The sequence below is a fragment of the Podarcis erhardii genome (assembly GCF_964252035.2).
Source record: "Podarcis erhardii genome assembly, chromosome: 11".
Taxonomy (NCBI): Eukaryota; Metazoa; Chordata; class Lepidosauria; order Squamata; family Lacertidae; genus Podarcis; species Podarcis erhardii.
This window is the reverse complement of record NC_138501.1, coordinates 32,021,741-32,042,175: the sequence shown is the minus strand read 5'-3', so window position 1 is coordinate 32,042,175 and position 20,435 is coordinate 32,021,741. Positions and strand designations below refer to the sequence as shown.

At 41.8% G+C, this 20,435-nt stretch overlaps 2 protein-coding genes across 3 annotated transcripts in view; one reads left to right on the top strand and one right to left on the bottom strand.

Annotated features, from left to right (window-relative positions):
- Positions 1–2,286: 2,286 nt before the first annotated feature.
- Positions 2,287–18,380, bottom strand: LOC309352629 (betaine--homocysteine S-methyltransferase 1). The gene is made up of 8 exons (XM_081881233.1): positions 18,223–18,380; positions 14,768–14,900; positions 11,534–11,652; positions 10,171–10,362; positions 8,982–9,129; positions 7,422–7,604; positions 5,827–6,055; positions 2,287–4,213 (listed from the first exon to the last, which is right to left on the bottom strand). Exons 1-8 carry the CDS (start codon positions 18,256–18,258, stop codon positions 4,021–4,023), a joined length of 1,233 nt encoding a protein of 410 aa, XP_081737359.1. The 5' UTR covers positions 18,259–18,380; the 3' UTR covers positions 2,287–4,020.
- A 1,088-nt stretch (positions 18,381–19,468) lies between these two features.
- The window catches only part of DMGDH (dimethylglycine dehydrogenase), a 42,757-nt gene continuing 41,790 nt past the window's right edge, over positions 19,469–20,435 (top strand). Inside the window, exon 1 of one of the 2 annotated variants that reach the window (XM_081881191.1) lies at positions 19,469–19,668. In XM_081881191.1, the coding sequence (XP_081737317.1) occupies positions 19,565–19,668 (104 nt within the window). In that variant the 5' untranslated portion in view covers positions 19,469–19,564. Of the gene's footprint in view, positions 19,672–20,435 lie in introns of both variants that reach the window. The other variant, XM_081881190.1, reaches the window with a different exon arrangement.

Genomic DNA, 20,435 nt, shown 5'->3' with positions numbered 1-20,435 from the left:
GGGCACTTCTAGACAGCCACTGTTTTGGGCTTGCAATTTACACAATAAAAGTTTATTCTGATCTATTGTGCAGCAATCCTGCTTCCTCCTCCACTCCCCCCAACCCCCCCCCCCGACTTTTTGCAATAAGAAAAGCAGTGGGGGAAATGCACTGGAAAGTATGGGATAAGATTTGCTTGACTCAGCGTCAACTAACCACCCTGCAACCAAATCAGAATTAATACTCAAAAAGTAGCTGACACCGTCTCATCTCCCTGCAAACCTTCTGCAAACAAATCTGGACGAATGTTCAACGAACAGGTTGTCTGGAAGTGATCCCAGAATGGCAACCAAAAAGCTGCTCTAATGTGAAGATCCTGGAATTCAATTATCTTTAATTAAAAACTGACCGTCATGCACATTCAGTACACCCCAGTGCAGTGAGAACGTTAATGCATTTCCATGATGCTATCTCACTCAATTGGTAGGGAAGAGTTGCATTGTTACCACAAACTGCAAACAGATGTGCAGCGATTTTGTTGTTGTTTTTTTAAATACTATATATAGAAACAGTCACACTATTGTTTATGGCCATGCATAGCTTAAGGAAAAATTTCATGTGTGTTTTAATAAAAAAAACCTGTTTCACATTTTGTTTGGTTTAATTCACTTTATTGCCGGCTGAATGGACATTTTATATGTAATGGAAAAGTTTCTCAAGTTGAGTGGATGTGGATTATCATGACTGCTTAATGGAGCATTCTTCTGAGGCAGCCATCTATTCCAGTTTAATAAGCAATTCATGTTATTTACTCTTGCTCACAGACATTAGTGAGGAAGAAGCAGGAACAGCATCCCATTGTTACTATTAACATTCACTTGTAAATGTTTTTCCACTTGAAGGCTCTCTAAACAGTGGATTAAAATACAGTCAATGTAAAGCAAAGAACCTGTGGGCCACCATATATTGTTGGACTCCAACTCCCATCAGCCCCATCCAGCATAGCCAATGGCCAAGAATGAGGGGAGCTGGAGTTCAACATCTGGAGGGCCACAGGTTTCCCCACTCCTGATTTAAGGAGCATATATTCCTAAGGACTGTTTATTACCATGTATATTACCAGAACAGAACACCCTTATGCCCAACCTAAAGGCTGCCCCAGAATTGTGAGACAGTGTTATACGATTTCCCTCAGCCAGCTCCTCCTTGTGGAGAAAATAAAGAATGAATCCAAATACCTTAAATGTGTGTAAAGGCAACACAAACTCTTCAAAGTAACTGCTGCAGAAAAGCCCTATTTGGCTTCCAGGATGTGCAGCAAATGTTCAATTCTCAGCGGATGGTTAACTGAAAACATTCAAGGCTTGAAAACTTGTCTGTTGCTATTATTTTTAAACAAACTATGGTTGCTCCAGAACACCCTGGCAAAGCATCTTCTTGGACACAAGACACACAAAGTGAAGTAAAGTCCTAGATTCAAGTAGTTGACGGCTAAAGTATTAGACTATTCCTTTTGGACACCAGTGACAAAGAACAGGAATGATATATATACAGTCAAACCTCGGCTCCCAAATGCCTCCGTTTTGGAATGTTTCAGCTCTTGAACGCCAAAAACCCAGAAGTAAATGCTCCAGTTTTTGAACATTTTTCGGAAACTGAACATCTGGCGCAGCTTCTGCTTTGAAGAGTTTGGATTTGATATTCCGCTTTATCACTACCCGAAGGAGTCTCAAAGCGGCTAACATTCTCCTTTCCCTTCCTCCCCCACAACAAACACTTTGTGAGGTGAGTGGGGCTGAGAGACTTCAGAGAAGTGTGACTGGCCCAAGGTCACCCAGCAGCTGCATGTGGAGGAGCGGAGACGCAAACCCGGTTCACCGGACTACGAGACTCTTAACCACTATACCACACAGGCTCTCCAGAGTGCAGGAAGCTCCTGCAACCAATCAGAAGCCTTGGTTGTTGCACATTTCAGAAGCCGAATAGGCGTCTGGAACAGATTACATTTGACAACTGAAGTTTAACTGTATATATATTGTTACAGCTACATCTGGAGGGCCAGAACTTCCCATTCCTGCTTTATTGTTACAAGATTGATGCTGCCTTTTTTGTGTGTGTATGCACAATTACAAAAGAGTTCTATAATGTGTCGTGGAGAAGAAAGGTGGCAAGGCAAACATATTCAGGAAGAATATTCTGTGCCAAACAAAGCATGTTAAAACATTGTGTTAGGTACCTTTATTCATTTTTCTTAACAATGCACGTTTTAAATACAATTTCACTCCTAAAACAGCAAGACATTAGGATAATTTGTAAATCTTTATTTGTATTAATACAGAACATTGCTCTTAGATATAAAAGAACTGAATGATGTCACATATAGGCCAATTCCCTCAGTATATAGCAGATATTAGTCATTTATTTAGCTATATCAGGCAAGTTGAGGCAAGCACCTTAAGTGGCAGGAACCACAGAGGACAGCAGATTCCAATGTAGATCTTTATTTCCCCCCCTTGTTCCTGATGTATATCTTCACTCAGCCCTTCTTCCCTGGCAAGGAGGGTGGTGCTATTTTGTGGTTTGCCTCAGATGCCAAAATGTCTCAGGCCAGCCCTGAGCCACATGCCAGAAGATTTTCAATCATTAAGGTTTTAACATGTGACCTTAGTTTCAGTGAGCAATGGAGATCTCCCTTTTTAAAAGTGGGTACCAAAGCCCTCATACGAGATTAGATGCAAGAAAGATTATTTCAACTTCTTGATCAGATGCACCAGTGAAGTATATTGGAATGGATCAATCATGCTGAGTGGTGAAAGTAAATGTGATCAGCTTCCACAGATGCTACATGGTGAAGAAATATTTGCATAGTTATAGAGTGGTATCCAGTGGCAACTATCTATTGACAGAAGGAATTGGTCAGCAAAACAGGGAGGGATTTTTTTTTTGTCCATTTCCCCTTCCTGCATAGCACCTCTCAAAAAACATACGGGGGGGGTGGGGCAAAAATCTGCCCTGAGGGTACCCCCCCAACCCTTGAGGCAGATTTAGAGAGGTCATGGAATTTAGGGGTCATTGAAATGGCCTCCTCCCCATTCCAATGGTGGATTATTTCAGTACCATCACTTTTGGATACCACCCACAGTCTGGGAAGCTAAGTTTCAAGAGGAAACTTCATTCATGATCTATATAAGACTTCTTGCTAATTTGTAATGGAAAAGCCAAGTGGATTTCATACATTTCCAGAAGTTACATGTTTGGATTTCACATGCAGAAAAGAGTTTTATATTCTTGTATCTTCTTTACATTTTTCTGTTTCTAATTGGGACTGTAAATAACCCTTTTTAATAAACTTCTCTTTTTTTAATGCAGAATAATTTTTAGCTTAATTTGATCTCCTGCAATACGCATTTAGAGATCGCAATGGCATCTCAGGCCTGGGAGAATAAAACCAACAAATATTTTGAAAATAGTCTGCTGTTTATCAGAAATATTTTCTTTTTAAAAATTATATAATTGCAATGATTTAAGCTATTCTTATCCTGAGAAAAATATATCTTTCCAAAATAAGTATTCATCTTTTTTAGCTTTCATAAAGAGTGCTATGATTATAAGGGGGGAAATAGAAGATAAAGCTTCTCCATCTAAGATAATGGGCACAATCCATATAAAGTTCCAATTAACCCAAGTTCTTTGGTGAAATCCTAAGCACCTTCACTAGGAAGGAAATTCTGTTAAATGCAGTGTGACTTAATTATGAGAAAAGTTGCTTAGGATTGGACTATTTTACATGTAAGCATTAAATCCCAATTATTTCAATAGGATTAGAGGATAAACGTGCTCTGAATTGTGTGTACTGCAAATAAGTTGGAGTATTCAATAGAAGTGCAGCACATAGCATGGGCGCATTTTAATTTTTAAAAAGTGTTTTGAGATTTATTATACTTCCAACTTGCAATTAATAAATTCTGTCTGATCTTTCCACTGAGTTGTCAATTATACAGTGACATGTTTGTTTTTGCATAGACAAAGTTGCTAATAATCTATGCTACAGTGCTGGATTTGAATTTCTGTCTTTTGAAGAGTTCTTTCTGCTGTTGTTCAGATGTTGCTTCTTTCTGCTGTATCAACTCAGCATCCCCTTTGGTCACCCCCCAGGCATCTGGCTTTGACAGTGAGGGGCAATATGGTCTTCCTGAAGCAGGCAAGAGATTCTCCCAGTATTCTTTCCTAGCCCTATGTTAAAAAAGGGACAAATCCTATTCAATATATTTTTAATCAAAGAGGGATACAGTACGATATATTTTACAAAATGTTTTAGCATGTAAATCAACAGATTGTCATAGAATAATTTCGGTTGTAAACCTAACAGTGCAAAGGATTGTTTTAATAACTAAATTTAAGGTGTTCTACTTTTAACTATGGCTCACTATGAGGCCTCTGATTTTACATACCCATGAAAAAGAGGACCTGTCCTGGAAAAAGAGGATATGTGGCAACCCTGACTTGCCAGAGGGATTAATAGTGTAATCATTCAGCCAGGACACTGAGATCTAGCACCGAGGGCCTCAAACACTTAAGGGGGCACATTGGTAGTGCTGTATTGTTGCTAATTCTCCCCACTCCACCTCTCCAAGGATATTGAGGCATAAAACCCTAATATATCACTTCTGGAATACAGGTGCTTTTGAAAGGGTTATATGCATATTTCCTAGTTTCTTTTCCTCCTAAGGCCAGGTCAAAAATAACATTGACATATATAATATAGTGAAGAGGGGGAGGGGGCTAAAATGAACTTTGTAGCCCCAGGAATATGAATAGTAGGTTTCCAGAAATCTCGACTATAGCTTTAAACATTGTTGAATGTTCAAAGGCAGCACATTGTTGAACTTCAAAGGCAACCTATATAATGACTGCAATGTAAGACATTTAAATGAGGTTTCAGGACCTTAGACAACCTTCACAACCATGATACAGATATATGCTGAACTTTATAGTAGCCCTCTGGCTTAGCTGCAACAAAAAGGAAGGCAATACCACACAACAACAAAAGAATCCCCAACATTTTGTGTCAGGGAAGGAGAATATTTGGAAATCTAAGAAACTGTTATGAGCACCACAAAATACCCATTTCACAGAATGAAATGGTGATGCTCAGAACTGCCTCCACTCCCTGAAACAAAATCTCCCCAGGGGCCCAGCAACATATCTACATACAGCTCAAAACAAAGAAAACACAGACCCCCCAAAAGAGAAACCCCTGGCCTGAAATAAAACCCTCACAGGTGTTTTTTTAAAAAAATTAAAAATTGGTAGGGACAGAAGGCCTTGATGGGCACTGCATTGGGCGCCTAAGAAGTAGTATGAACAGAACAAGTTTATTATGAAATTGATATCTAAATGTCCCAACATGTTTGGAGCATGAGGGGAAACTACATAACTAAGAAGCTAGTATTCTGATTGAATTCAGTCTCTCTAGCTTTACTATACATAGCAAATGCTTCCAGCCTAACATGAAAGGAACAACATTTATATCATCAGGAAATCTGAATGAAACTTTACTGTACAATGGCTGAATAACAGGTACTCTAGTAAACTGGAGGGTATTTAACTCAGTCACTGTATTGATCTAAATGCACATGTTTAGTAATATCCTGCATCCATTACTTCCATCTTTGTGTTTAGGTCTATAAAATTACTGTTCAAAACTGCTTGTGTGCATGGTTTTATACCATGACATAGAGTTCTACTACTACTACCAAGAAATTTGCTATATGAAGCAATGCATTTCTGAAAAAGAAATATATATAGTGGGTTATTTTAGTATCAGAGTTAAAAATATACTTTACCTTGCTCTGACCCATGGTTTGGTATGCATGCTCAATTCGCTCCCCCAGCTGCCATGTTTTTCAGAGGCTTGTGGTAAAAATCCTCTTTCAGGGGCCAGCTCCTCTGCAATTGCTCTGATGTGATATGGTTCAAACCCACAGCACCCTCCAATATATCGAACCCCCAAATTATAGGCCTCTCTTGCATATTTGTGAACATCCCATCTGGATAGAATTCTTGGCTCCAAAGCTGTAATGATATGTAATTACTTTAACTTCATTATTATCTGAACATTCGGTGATAAAAATCTGTGCAAAACACTACCATTGTCATCCAAATGTTTTACAAAATAGGTTTGTTTTCTTTAGACAGCGCTAACCAGGACAGACAATTGTGTATTTATTCACAATTATTTAGTTTGCAAACAGCAGCAAGGAGTCTCTTTCCAGGTACCATAAGGCAGAGCCACAACAGCCACTCTTGGGGAGCAAGTTTTCGGTTTCCAAACTGACTTTTCTTAGGTAGGGCTCCCTATTCCACAAAGTGATCTAAACAATTTTTTCAGCACTCTTTTCTAGTTCCAAGAATTACCTACATGTTTTCCCAACCAAATGGAATAGATCATCTGAGGAACAGGGAGATTCTATTTATTTATTTTTAATCCCCAGTTCAGCATGCAGGGTGGGAAGCTTTAAGCATACTGTGATGGGGATGAAAATCAGTAGCTTTCTCCTGCTCCTTAGATGATATTTGCAGATCATCTGGGAAGCAGATGGCCCAATTTCATCCCAGTCTCAGCACGGACATCAAGCCCAGCCCTATAACAGGATGAAAATAACACACACACCCCTCAGCGGATCTGCATGGTAACTGGCCCTATCTACTTTTGGGCTCTGCCCATGTATGAAATGTGACCCCACCCCTAATAGCTTTTTGCTGAGTAACATGGTCTGTGGCCTGATAAATGGTTCCTATTCTTGCTATAGACGTTTACCTGCCAGCAATCTTTAGGTTTAAATATTTAGACTCTGACCCTACTGTTTTAGTGTTGTATTTTATAATTAATCTAAGTAAAGGTAAAGGGACCCCTGACCATTAGGTCCAGTTGTGACGGACTCTGGGGTTGCAGCGCTCATCTCGCTTTATTGGCCGAGGGAGCCGGCGTACAGCTTCCGGGTCATGTGGCCAGCATGACTAAGCCGCTTCTGGCAAACCAGAGCAGCGCACGGAAACGCCGTTTACCTTCCCGCACTTTGTCATGCTTTTGAACTGCTAGGTTGGCAGGAGCAGGGACCGAACAAATGGGAGCTCACCCCGTCGTGGGGATTTGAACCGCTGAACCCACAGCACCACCCGCATCCCTATAATTAATCTAATTGACTATAAATCACTCTTGAAATATGAATAGAATGATGGTGCATTTAAAAAAAATTAATAATACATTTTATACAATGCAACATGGCTTCAGTTCCAGACCAAGTGTATGCTTTTGAAGGCAATGGGGCCTATTTGCAGTACATGGACTGGATATTTGATGTATACTGTATACTGCTATTTAAGTGCTATTTTTCTCGCAGCTTCACGCTAAGAACAGCAACAACAACAAAAGTCTTACCAAAAGGAAATTCCGGTAGATCAATGAACCCCTGCTTCCCACAGTCCGGAGTATGAAACGCAAGTGGCTGTGACATGAGGTGCGCTTTTAGTTTAGCAGCTGCCAAGCCCTCCTTCATGAGTTTCAGAGTTTTGAGGGAAGTAGCTGGATCAAAATGGCAGTTCACTCCAACAATAGAAGCACCTAAAGAACAAGATGTGAAGTGTTTCACAATATCTTTCAATTCAATGTTTTTAAACTAATGTGATCTGTGTATAAAGGGCCCCTTGTGATGTTATGGTGTGTTTTTTACCTGCACTTTAAATATGCATGTATGGAAACAGACATAAATAGCAAAGTACTTATTGTCTTTGAAATGCTGGGAGCGTCAGATTAAAGTATGAGATCCACACCTTGCAGGACTGGGCTGAATGTACTCTAGACCTGGAGTGGGCATACTTCAAGCTTGAGGGATTTGCTAAGTTCCCACCCACAAACCCAAAGACCACAAGCTGGCATCACTAACAAACTAACTAACTAACTAACTAAATAAGTTTGTTTGTTTTTGTTTGTTTGTTTGTTTGTTGTTTGTATCCCGTCCTCCCCGGCTGAGGCTAGCATCATAAAAACAACACAATATGCATAAAAACAGACATCAATTAATTAAAATACATCTTAAAATTAATTCTGACAAGTTAAAATCTGGGGCAGGTGGCAATTATCAGGTTGGAATCACATGCAAAATACTTCCTTAGAAAGGGAGGTAAATGTATACTTAGAATTAAAGGGCAGGATGTACCTCTTAGTGATCCCTCCCAGTCCAGAAATTTGGTTGTGTGTGTGTTTTTTTTTTTTTTGCTCACAGTCCTTTCACACAAAAACCCATTCCTGGTTCCTCCCATCCAAAGCTTATTCGTTTTAGCCACCTAATTTAAGTGTGGAATTGTTGGTATTGTAAAGCAACCAAGTATGGGTGTGGGCAGTGGCGTAGCGTGGGGGGTGCAGGGGGGGCCGGCCGCACCGGGCGCAACATCTGGGGGTTAGGGGTAGGGGTAGGATTAGGGGGCGCAAATCCACGGGTTAGGGGGCGCAAATTACTTGCCTTGCCCCGGGTGCTGACAACCCACGCTACGCCACTGGGTGTGGGGTACAAGCTTCAAGTATTTGTGCCGGGATTTGCATCTCGTGCACCTTTTCAGGCAGATTGATAGCTGTTCCCCACTTGCCTGTGGATGGGGCCACTTGCCTGTTTTTCTGTGCTGCAACAGCTAAAGTGGGCGACAGGGTCATTTGCAAAGCACTTGTTAAAGTCCCATTTTGACTTTGAGCCTTAATAAAGCAGATTCAAAATTTTAAAATAAAAAGTAGAACTATTTGAGTAATTGGTCCATTAGGGAGAATGAGGCAATGCCCCCCCCCACAAGCTGGGTCCACTATGAGCCAACAGGCCTTCCCTTTCACCTTGTCCAATATTTTCCTACTCAAACATGCACCTACTTTTGCTGAGCTTCATTCATCTCACTCCATATCGCTAATATTTTAACTTGTATCACGATGGATACGTCAAATATAGAATCTTACCAGCGTTTACAAGTTTGACAGCACATTCTCCAGGTAATATGCCATGCATATCTCCTTCTGGACCAATACAAAGAGTTGCTGCAACTGGAACCCCAGCTTCTTTTAAGGTTTCAACTGCCCACACAGCTTCTTCCACATGTTCAAAATACTAAAAAGAGATGAAAGGAGTAAGTAAGAGAGAAGAGAGAGAGAAAGAGTTCAGAGCATAATGCTATCTTTGGTGTGAAAATGTGACAGAAACAAACAAAAGACTAAAAGAAAAAGTACTTTTTTAAAAAAATTGGGATACAATGCAAAAACCCCACCCCCTGATAAAAGGGCTTTGTGGAGGGTCAGAGCCATCGTTGCATCTGCCCCATATCTATGCATGGTGGCTGTGATGAAACGGAGGTGGACTACGATTAGCCCTGATCACTGCCGGAGCTCCAGACTGGCACATTGATCGACTCCACAAGGGGCCTAATGCCTAGCTCTGCTCCCTCCCCACCTTTGGAATGCTCCATATTTCAAGGCTTTCTGCTGCCCTCCAATGGCAAGAAGAATACCACCAGTGGGCCACTCACCTTCAGTTGGGAGACACCTTTGCTGAAGCCAGTGCTTCCTCTTCCCAGCCCAGTGGAGAGGGAAATGAGGATTCCTGTTATTTTCTAAATATTCAAAACTTTCCCTCCAAAAATTGCATTTGCTGAGTATCTTTCGTCATATACTAAACTCATTTGTACCTCAGGGTATCTGTTTAAGGGTTCTACCAACCTACTCACTGAGCATCTATCCTGATTTGTTCATGTAAAATTTATGTGGAGGCTATATGATATCAGTTTATTGAGCATTCATTCTGATTTGTTTGTGCAGAGGCTAGGCCCAAGACATTGTTATCCCACACCTTCCAGCATTGGAGGGGGGGGGGGGCTGAGGGGCACATGGCCCTGGGTACAAATTTCTGAGGGGGTGCCCCACCCCCAACTCTGGCACTCTTGGATGAAACAGATTTTCTAGATCCATTTCAATAGGGGTTTAGGCCCGGTTTTGGCATGCCTTGGTCACTCTTTGGGGGTAGGTGGGTTGCAAATCTGCAGAGCCCCATTGTGCAAGCAGTTTTTCAGTTCACACAAACTCTGGATATGAACCTATCACAAAAGCTGTTTCCCACATTATCACCACTTACTGTTTCCTTAATGGTTGCATTTACCTCTGCAATTAAGAAGTCCACATTCTTTTTAGTAAAAACCTCTAGCTGCTTTCGAAAGATTGATTTAACTTCAGCTTCACTCTTGCTACTTAAGTATGAAGGGGTTTGGCTGACGCCTCCAGCCACCAAAGCATCCCCTTCTTGAGCCACTTCTTTTGCAATATCACAGGCTGCTTCGTTTACTTTCTTGCCCTGATAATACAGAAATAGCATTAGTACGGACTTACACCATACACATACCTACACTTTTATTGTAGGAAAAATGAATACACGTTACATTTGTTGTCCAGCTAAGAAGTCTCACATTTTACCAATCATCACAGTACAGTTTCATAAGGGGGTGGTTTTTATTAGAGGACAGTGTAAATGTTTGCCTGCTTCGTTTTTGGGTCCAAAATAGTATCTTCAGAGGTCCCAAAAATATTTCCTGAAAATAACTCCTTCTAATCACAACATAAATATAGTTCGCCTCTCTTTGCTGCTATTGAGCCAGCCTGCTTCTGTTTTGGCAAAAGCAACTAACCAACCAACAATTAACTAGGTCTTCATCAGTAGTCCCACCCAGTCAGGAATCATGCAGCAAATGTCATTTATTCTGTCACTCCTGGCAAGCAAAGGTAATTTAGAGTGAGGACATGTGTGATCCTAACCGAGTACCTAAAAATAGGCAAATGATCTTTAAAATATTGAAGTGGAGAGTGCCTCTCAGTGTTGACAAAAGTGTCTGTATCTCTTCTCTGGTTCTGTCCTGACATTGCTGACATGTTCTCAAGTGAGAGATTTAAAAGCACCTGAGGAAAATATTGGGGGGAAGGAATGGTTTTCAAGTCTGAAACGTAACCACAGTGTTACGATATCTCTAAGGAGGAGCAAAGGACAAACTGGCCTCCAACTTTAGTTTCTAGATTAAAAAATAGCAACTAGGTTTAAACAAACATTCTTCTTGGCTATTCATGTCTTGCACATAATATGTCACACTATAAGGAGTTACTTCTGTATATGGGTATACAAACTTTTCTTTGTCACAATTAATTGATAAATTTAGCCCTTGTCGGCTCATGTTTTCCACAGTATTAAACAACTTGAAAGTGCTTTGTGAGAAATAAGTACAGTAAGAGTAACTAGCTTGCTTCTTTCATCTGACAGGCGGTTGTCCCTGGTTTTTTTGGAAGGTAATCCAGGCAGCATCTCTGTCATGCCATTTCAGTATACTAAATCTTCATATATTTTATTTCTATATGAATTTTTAAATCTACATCTTTGAATTAATAAGTTATGTCTTGCAAAGATGACCCACGTTTCTGCGTTGAGATCATGTAACTCTCCTTGTCAATAAAAATAAAAAGCAGTTGAAACTACTCACAGAATGTTTATCAGCTACATAGTTCCCCCTGTTTTCTAATTTGTCATCACTGGCATAAAAGGTGAATGTCTGTAAAACATTTGATCCAGCCCTGAGGAATTCTCGATGCAGCTGACGAACTGCAAAATGTTTAAACAAAACGAAGAGTCAAATATGATATTAATATCATGTGGCAGCAGCTCCTTTTACATGGTATTGCCTTATGTTCCATTTTATGACCTACACATAGTGATTTGCTTCATTTTTAACTGAGTTGTTATACTGTTAAAAAGAAACACTCCCATTGATTTCTTAATAAAGGGTATGCGTATTTAATCAATTAAAAAATCTGCACATTAATTTCCCAACTTGCAATTGGTACATGATTAATGCAAAAGGCATCTGAGACTGTTAAACCATTTCACTTGTAGGTCTGACAGTTGGACAAAATTGGATTTGAACCAGGAAGGTTTAAGGTTCATCTCTATTGTAGAGGTATCTTGGGAAAGCAAAATCACTCTCTCTCTCATCCTCTTTTTCCTGCCTGTAAAAGTAAGAACAATGCTGACTTGAGTAGAAGTATAAATAAATAGGATTCATATGATAATAGCTGATGAACGACTTCCAGGTAGATCTGAAGTTGCAAAAGAAAGGCACATTTTTTCCTTTCCTTAGAGTGTTATCCAGTGTTATCCAAGCAGATTTCCCCTTCTTCTCTTTCCCTCTGCAGCCTCCTGCACTCCTCCCCCCAGTTTCTCTAGACTCTCAGGGACACCCAACTCCCAAATGACTGTGATCTACTCACAGTATTAAAAAAACTGGCAGTGATCTACCCATTGTCGTTGGATGGACCAAAGTTGTTGAACTTTTTTTAGGAAGCCACAGGTTTTTTCCCCTTTTGGCGGGGAGGAGATCACTGAGGGGCCAAAGATCTACCAGGAACACCCCGTGATCTACAAGTAGATCACAATCTACCTGTTGGACATGCCTGCAGTTTTAGTAGGCATGCAGGGAGCTGCATGAGGAGGAGGAGAGGAAGGGGAAGTCCTGTTGCATGGATAGAAGTCTGTTCTCCACTACTGGATATTGTCTTTAGCCAATTAAGCTATTTTTCCTTAGTCTACTGGTGCAATATGCAATAGCATTTTTAACAGGTAGTGTATCAAAAGTAGATTTTAAATGGGAAATGTGCCACCCACAACTACAATGAATTTATAGAGACAATAGAACACAGACAGCCAATGCAGTGTCCTCCCGATGTTACTGGATCCCAACCTCAATTGGCCGTAGTCAGCATGACCAAAGGTCAAGGATGATAGAAGTTGTAATCCAACAACACCTGCAGGGTAGCCATGTTGGTATCCCTGCAGTACTTAATGTGCACAGGTAGGCCACTAATTACTTCTACTCGTTACCTCATTTAGGAAGCATTTTCTGGCACAATAAAAAGGACTTAATTCCAAGCACATGTGTTTATAATTATGATGCCAGAATAGCTTTCTCAAATCCCACAGCAGTTACTGTGCAATAGCTGGCACCATCCGCACTCTAACCAAAGGCAAGAAAAACAGGCTCTGTTTCTTCACTTTAAGACTGTTTGGTTTCCTATCCAGTTTCAAGGTCACATCTGACACACTGACACTCTCTGTCACCCCTCTCCCCCCCCATTTTGACCCATAAAAATGTAATTTAAGAATGATTTAATGTCACATCTATTTCACACTTAGAACACTGTTTGCCTGACTGGTATGGGACTTTCGCAATACACCCCAGTTGTGAAATAGTTGTTTGTTGCATTTTTAAAATCTTGTCTTACTTTGAAGGAGTTGGAGTGATACATGGAAAATTGTAGTGGTGGACAGAAGTAGAGTGGTGCCTCGCAAGACGAAATTAATCCGTTCCGCGAGTCTCTTCGTCTAGCGGTTTTTTCGTCTTGCGAAGCAAGCCCATTGACGGCTTAGCGGCTTAGCGCTATTAGCGGCTTTTAGCGGCTTTTAGCAGCTTATCGGCTTAGCGGATAAGCAGATAAGCGGCTTAGCGGCTTAGAAAAAGGGGGGCAGGGGAAAAAACCCGCAGGAACTCACAAGACATTTTCGTCTTGCGAAGCAAGCCCATAGGAAATTTGTTTTGCGAAGCGCCTCCAAAACAGAAAACCCTTTCGTCTAGCGGGTTTTCCGTCTTGCGAGGCATTCGTCTTACGGGGCACCACTGTAGTAGCGTCAGGCTTAATTTCACTCTCCCCATACTGTGGCAGGGACAGTTTTGTCTTTGAAGAGGTACAGGTTTTGCCAAATGATTTTGAATATAAAGCTACTACTGAAAATGGTACCAGAACACCTAGTATTTGACACCATCAGATACAAACGATGTTGTGGGGTACTACTGTTCACCTGACCTCCTGTTAGTTGCATCACTGCTGCTTACCAGGAGGTAGAGTGGTGAAGTGCTGGCAAAGCCTGCATGGTGCAAATGCAGAGGCAGAGCCAATCCAATACTCCCATTAGTGCATTTGCACCATAGCCACTATCCCCCTCCTGGTAAATATCTACAATGTAATGACCGGAGGTCAGGTGAGCAGTGCCGTCCCACCACATTGTCTGCTACTTATAGAAGCAGAGGATAACCAAAGGACCACTGATTACATTAATATGGCTTTTTTGTGATTATCACAGTATTTGCTTGCATCCCCTTGTCTTTGTAAATCCAGGACCCTATCTTCAAAGACCTATAGATGCCTTCAGACACAGGATAACAAACAGTATACTTTAAATCCTTATTTTAAGGCAGTCCCGAAATTGCAAAAATATAAAAAAGGTTAAATATTACTGATATAATGTTAAAGCAATATTTCTGTAATAACCAGTTCAAAGTGTCATAAAATACAAAATCAGGTATAAATCAGAAAATGTGCCCATTAAAGAGCCCATTAAAATTTGTTGAATAGAACCAATTTTCATTGGCCTGTGTGTTGTGCCCAACAGCTCCTATTTAGCTAAGTTGGACTGTGATTAAGTCCATTGAATGAAATGGGATGTGAACTAATTGCACCTGACTTATTCCACTGATTTCAAGGGGCATAAAGCACAATCCTTTATAGCCTTACTCATTGTATTTAATGATGTTTACTCCCTAGTAAGTTTGTTTAGGGTCACAGCTTTTATCATGACTAACTTTATCAAGCATAGGGGTCAATGTGTATTCTACAACTGGGAATTTTACACAATTCATAATGTATACATTGCAGATTAAACTAACCTGCTTCTGGGTGTTCTAGAGCAGCTTCTGGAGTCCAAGGCCCAGCTTTTACATATCCCCTCTTTTCGAGAGCAATGACAAATCCTCCATCACCAATCACAATTTCTCCAGCATCTAGACGTTCAAGAATACCCTAGAAGAAGAAGAACTACATAGTGTTCATATAATATTTTAGAAAGTTCAGCTAAAACGTCTGCAAGCAACTTATATCTGAAAACATATACATAAATACACTATATCATGGGGAGGAGAAAAATCATAAAAGACATTAACATTTCATACAACGTATAAAGTTAAGCCGCTGGTCTTTCTGGGGTGCAAGCTTGGGCAGTGTGTATGGAGGTCCTGGGATGCCTAGACAAGACCCCACTTGTTGGTGTGGTCCAAAGGAAAGCAGAGCAATATGTCTGATTCCAGCAGGGCAGCAGGAGTTGCCAGAAGGAGGCGTACAAGGCACCATCCACTCCTCTTAAGTCTCCATAATGGATTTGTGTAGAGTTTACTCCTTAGCCTTATCTTCTCCACAAGATATCACACAAGGCAGCGGAGGTTTAGGATCAGAGTTTTCATTCTCTGAAAGCAGATGGGCTACTTTCCCAAGTTGATGAGCCCCATATGCCCCTAATTTCCCTCTACAGGATATGCAGAAGCTGCCTTCTTGACCGTTGGACCCACTATTGATCTTGTCCACTCAATCCGCCGCAGTCTGTCTTTGCATGTAAGGGAAGTCCCTAACTTGCCAAGGGTTTGAGACTCATCGGCTACCCTCATCTGGTTTAGCTTGCCCGTTGAAGCTGTTCCTGAAGCTGTCACATACTGGCAGCTTCTAGGAGCCACAGATGAGAGCTGATATTTTCTGAAGAAACTTTGTAAGACTCTACTGGTAGATTGCAATGTAGAAAGCAGCTATCATCAACCATGCCAACACATCTGTCTTAATTCTCTCTCTGTGTGCTAGTTTTATATCATTCCCACTGATAAGGGAATGCTTGCCAGGAGGACTATGCCAAGTTTATTACTCAACCCTCTGAAACTCACACAAAGTCATTTTGCGTCACTGCATTTATTCTTTAAATGCAGGACTGTTACAACAGCCACTAAATTCACCAGTTGTGTGCTGGGTTCACAGAGCACAATTTTTTAACTTGCAATGGACTAGCTACTTTGAATCTGCACGACAAAAACTACAGGAAATATGTAGATGGTCACATTCAGCTTCCAGGATGGAAATTACTCATTCATGATTTAAGAGGACTACTGTATTGAGACCCTGATAGGTCAAAGGAACTCAATCTTCACCCTTCCTGGCACTTCATTATCACCACTTCTTGGAAATCCTCTCCATTACAGCAACTTCATATATATATTTATAAAAAATTATTTGTACAAAATATTTTATTACTTTGTCTATAGAAACATATCTGGTAGTTATTATGGGCCTAAAAGGAAAAACAATATTTGCATTCTGTAAAATACCGTCTGGAGGTGATTCTTACCACTGACGGCATTTATAGTATATCATACTAACACCTCTTAGGCGACCAGGTAGACTTGAACCTATTTGTGTCGTATATTGGTTTTTATATCAAGTCTCATCCATCTAGCTCAGAATTTTCTACACTGACTGGCAGTGGTTTGCAGGATTTCAAGGAGGAGTCTTTCTTAGTCCCACTTGGATATCCTGGGGATAGAAGCTCCTATACTAAACTATGCCCTTCCCTAAGACAAGGTGTCATTTTGGGTTATTACTCCCTTATGTGCTTGATGGCAGATCCTGTTCAAAGTATTATTTCCCCTTGAGTATGTAATGCTATTTATTAGGAAAAAGTTTGCTGACAATTGCCTGGGCTGCCATCTGAACGGCTCTTTTTGTGATCCCTCAGTCATAGTTAACTGAGGCACTAGTGACAGCTGTCCTGTGTTTCTTTTCATAGCTGCAGTGACAGTTGCTGTTGAATCTCAGACTGACCTCTCCCTAAATGTCTGTGTCCCCTTTTTTATTAACCGCTTCACGATTTACCAGACCTGCTTCATAAAACTCAGCTTCTGAAGTGAAGACAGTGTGAATTGAGTCTAACAGTGCACATGTTACACACTACACTTGCCCATATGTTCTAGGAACATATAATCTGGACGCTAACATTTTAAAAACAAATCTGATAGGCATTGCATTTTCCTATCACCAAAAAGTTCACCCTTCCGTTAGGAAACAGCTGTTCTGGAATGGGGCACATTGCCTTTCTTGCTTAAGTAAAAGTTTTACAGAAGTTTCCACCAAATGCTTTGCCAGGTGTTGGTCACGGACATATGCAAATACCGTATTTATAAACTCTTGCAAAAGAATAGTTCTCTGCTACAGCAACATGACAGTGTCTCTCATTCTTAGCTCTATGTGAGGCTTTTTGGGCAGCATGATTCACAACACATTGTTTACACTTCTCTTCATTTTTCATGCTTTGTATGCAAGAGGTGCCCACATTTTCCACAGTAGTCAAATATTTTTGTTCTTCTATCCATAACATTGCCCAGATTTACCTTTCTTTCTCCATTAACACTACCAAAATCATGGCCAAGGAGATGTTTATTGGTTGACTGGTGCTACTTTTTTAATCTCTGTTTTTCTGAACACTATCTAGTATCATATGCTAGATCATCCATCTTCATAAAAGCTGTATTGATAAGATCAAATAATCTTTTTCTTCAGATTTCCCCCCACATGTGACTTTCCTTCAAACATATACTTTATATAACCTGTAGTTTTTGTCCTGCAGATTCAAAGTAGCTAGTCCAGTGCAAGTTAAAACACACATACATACTCCATTCTCCAACAGGCATATTATTCATAGGTCTAATGTTTAAGAGTACTTTTACCTCTCCTATTAGGTTTTAGTCATATACATGACCAAACAACAGTAACACAAATATTTAGATAAATTCATTTGAAATCACAGGGGTAACATTTATGAAAGCAATTAACAATGAGTCTTCTAGTGAAGTTTTCTAATGACAATGAAGATTCATATCTTATTATTCGAAAAGTGAACTCCTATTCACATGGAGGAAGCCTAAAAGGCCATTCACTGTTAATAACTCATTCTCGAATTGCCCCCCTGTGGGGCGTGTGCCCCACGTTGGGAACCACGAGTGTAGACCGAGGTGTCTATTTCTATACCTCAACTCGTGGAGCGGACTTTCACCTTTGACCCTCTTGAAGCCCCCAGGGTCTGCCTATTAGCAAAGCCCCAAACGACCCCTCTCTCTCGCTCACAACTTTTCTATTAAAACACCGTTGTTCTTTTTCTCGATGACGCCTTGCAGGAGATAATCGATCACCTCTTGCCCGAACCCTCCGAAGACAGAGAAAGGTCTCTAAGGTTGGCGGTTCTATTACACCTCGGGGCTCTCTTCACAACAAAATCAAGAAAGCAAGCGCCCCAAGCAGCCGGCGGCTTTACCTTCTTGTTTTTCGGGGTCCCTCCAATAGGTGCCATGATCCGCCGCCCTGTCGATCCTTGTCGGGAACTGCACTTTCCCTCCTCTGCCGCCGAGACAAACAAACGCAGCGCGCCCCAGCGAAGAGGCACAGAGAGCGCACCAAAGCGCTCGCGCGTTTTATATCCTTGGGAAGGGGCGGCCGGCGGTGGGTGGATCCTGAGCTGGAAGTCGATTGGGGGAAGAGGCGTCTCGATATAGCTGCGTTCCCCCGGGCAAGACCCTGCTCGGATTTGCTCCTTTCTGCGAAGGGCGAAAAGTAACGGTGCCTCGAGAACTCAAGCACCGGATAACGTCTTTCTCACTCTCGAAGAAGCAGCAGTGTAGAATCGCGGCTACTTAAACGCTCCATACATTTAAAGCGCCACTTCGAGCATTTGGCAACTCATAGCTACCTATAAATAATTATTAGGGTGTTAAGCGCTAACGGCGCAGCATTTTGCCTCGCATGCAGCAGGTCCAAAGTTGGGGAAAACTTGTGACTGAAACCCTGGGCAGCCGCTGCCAGTCAGTGTGGACAATACTGAGCAAGATAGACCGATGGTGCCGCTCAGTATATGGCAGCTTCCTACGGGGTGGGAGGAAGCAATGCTTCAAATTCCCAAGTAATTCCCCTCGCCTCCCTCAAGCGCCTAGTCCATGGATGCCACAGATGCATCATATTTTTTCAGTGTGCTATTAGAAGCTGGCTTCCAACGGCCATTTTCAGGATTTCGTGTATACTTCCCAAGGTTTTGAGATTCCTCATTGCAGGAAGCAAGTCATTTTTCCTAAACCCCACCCAAATATTTATCTTTACCGGGTATAAAAACATGGACCGCTTACAATAGGGTGGGAGGGGGCGCAGGAGGAAAAGCACTTTTTAAAATACGAAAGAGTTGGTCTTAGGTTTGGGTGCGCCTCCACCGCGTTTCGGCTCCCCTCACGGCGCCAATGTCGTTTTCTTCCTTAACTTCCCTTAAGCCTCAGTTCTTGTCTCCTCGCCCTGACACCCGCATCCCTAGCTCCCAAGAAGCCATTTCGGCGGGGGGAACCCATCCAGCAATGGCTCCCTCAAAGGCAGAAATGTTTAAAGATAACAACAACACCCCCATAAGCTGCTCTTTCGCCTTCGAGGGGCGGTCCTGGTTCCCTCCGCCGTGGGGATTGGCCGCAGAGTGAGCTCTGCCAACTGGAAAAGGACGGCTCAGCCTGTCTGTCTTGTGGGGAGCAGCGGGAGCGGGGTGCACATTGGGAAGGAAAGAGCCTCGGCTGGCCGAGCCACCATCTCCTGAGACAGACAGAGAGAGAGAGAGAGAAGAAGCCATGCTCCGGGGAGCTCTGCGGTCGCTCCCGCCAAAGCTGTGGGGCAGGGAGCCCGCCTTCGCGCTCCCTGCTCGGCCTTTTGCCTGCAGCCCGACCACTGAAAGGTGGTGAGTCCAGCTTCAGGCTCTTGCCTTCACTTCTTGTCTAGCGTCGCTGGCCGCGTTATTCTCGAGTCTGGCCTCAAATAAAGGCTGGTTCTGTGTGCATAGGCAGCCAAGCTGCTCTGTGGTGTTGGTGTCCCAGACTCGAGATTGGGAAGTTTTGGGGTGCTCCTGACTTAAAAAGGGGTGTTTTTCCTATTTCGTGAAATTGGTCTGAGGCAGAGAGACTTTGGGTTGCGTTTTACATGCGTAAAAGTATTAAAACATAGCAGGGTGAGGATGCACTGAATTACACCTGAACAAATTTAATGCAGATCCTGTGAGAAGTCAAATTAATATTTAGTTACATTTTTTTATTGTATTGTTCCTTCACAGAGTTCAGGGTGGCATACATTGTCTTGTCCTTTCATCTTCACAACAGCCGAGAGAAACTCACCCCTTTGTCATCTGGGAAGCTTTGTTGTTGAATAAGGATTAGAACCCAAGTCTTAATGTCCTAAGTCGTTTCTAAAAGGCTGCATATATTCCTGCTTGCCTTTGATCCATTCTTGGCATACTTAGAACTCTACAAAATTGCCTTTTTCTCCTCTAACAGTGTCTGTGGAGGTGTTTTTGGAGTGCATTTGTATGCATCCTGTTGTAGCCCATACTCTGTAACTTTTATACAGGTGTGGAATGCCTTAGCTAAAAAGGTAAATACTTTCTCCGAAATCCTTGCATGTTGGTGACACTGAGATGTCCCTCCCTCTTCCCATCCCCAACTATAACCC

Coding starts and splice junctions, on each gene's coding strand:
- LOC309352629 (XM_081881233.1), bottom strand. CDS start 18,258: ATGGCACCTATTGGAGGGACCCCGAAAAACAAGAAG. Junction 10,363..11,533: donor ATGTAGCTGATAAACATTCT/GTGAGTAGTTTC, acceptor CTGTATTATCAG/GGCAAGAAAGTAAACGAAGC. Junction 4,214..5,826: donor AAACCATGGGTCAGAGCAAG/GTAAAGTATATT, acceptor TTTTTAACATAG/GGCTAGGAAAGAATACTGGG.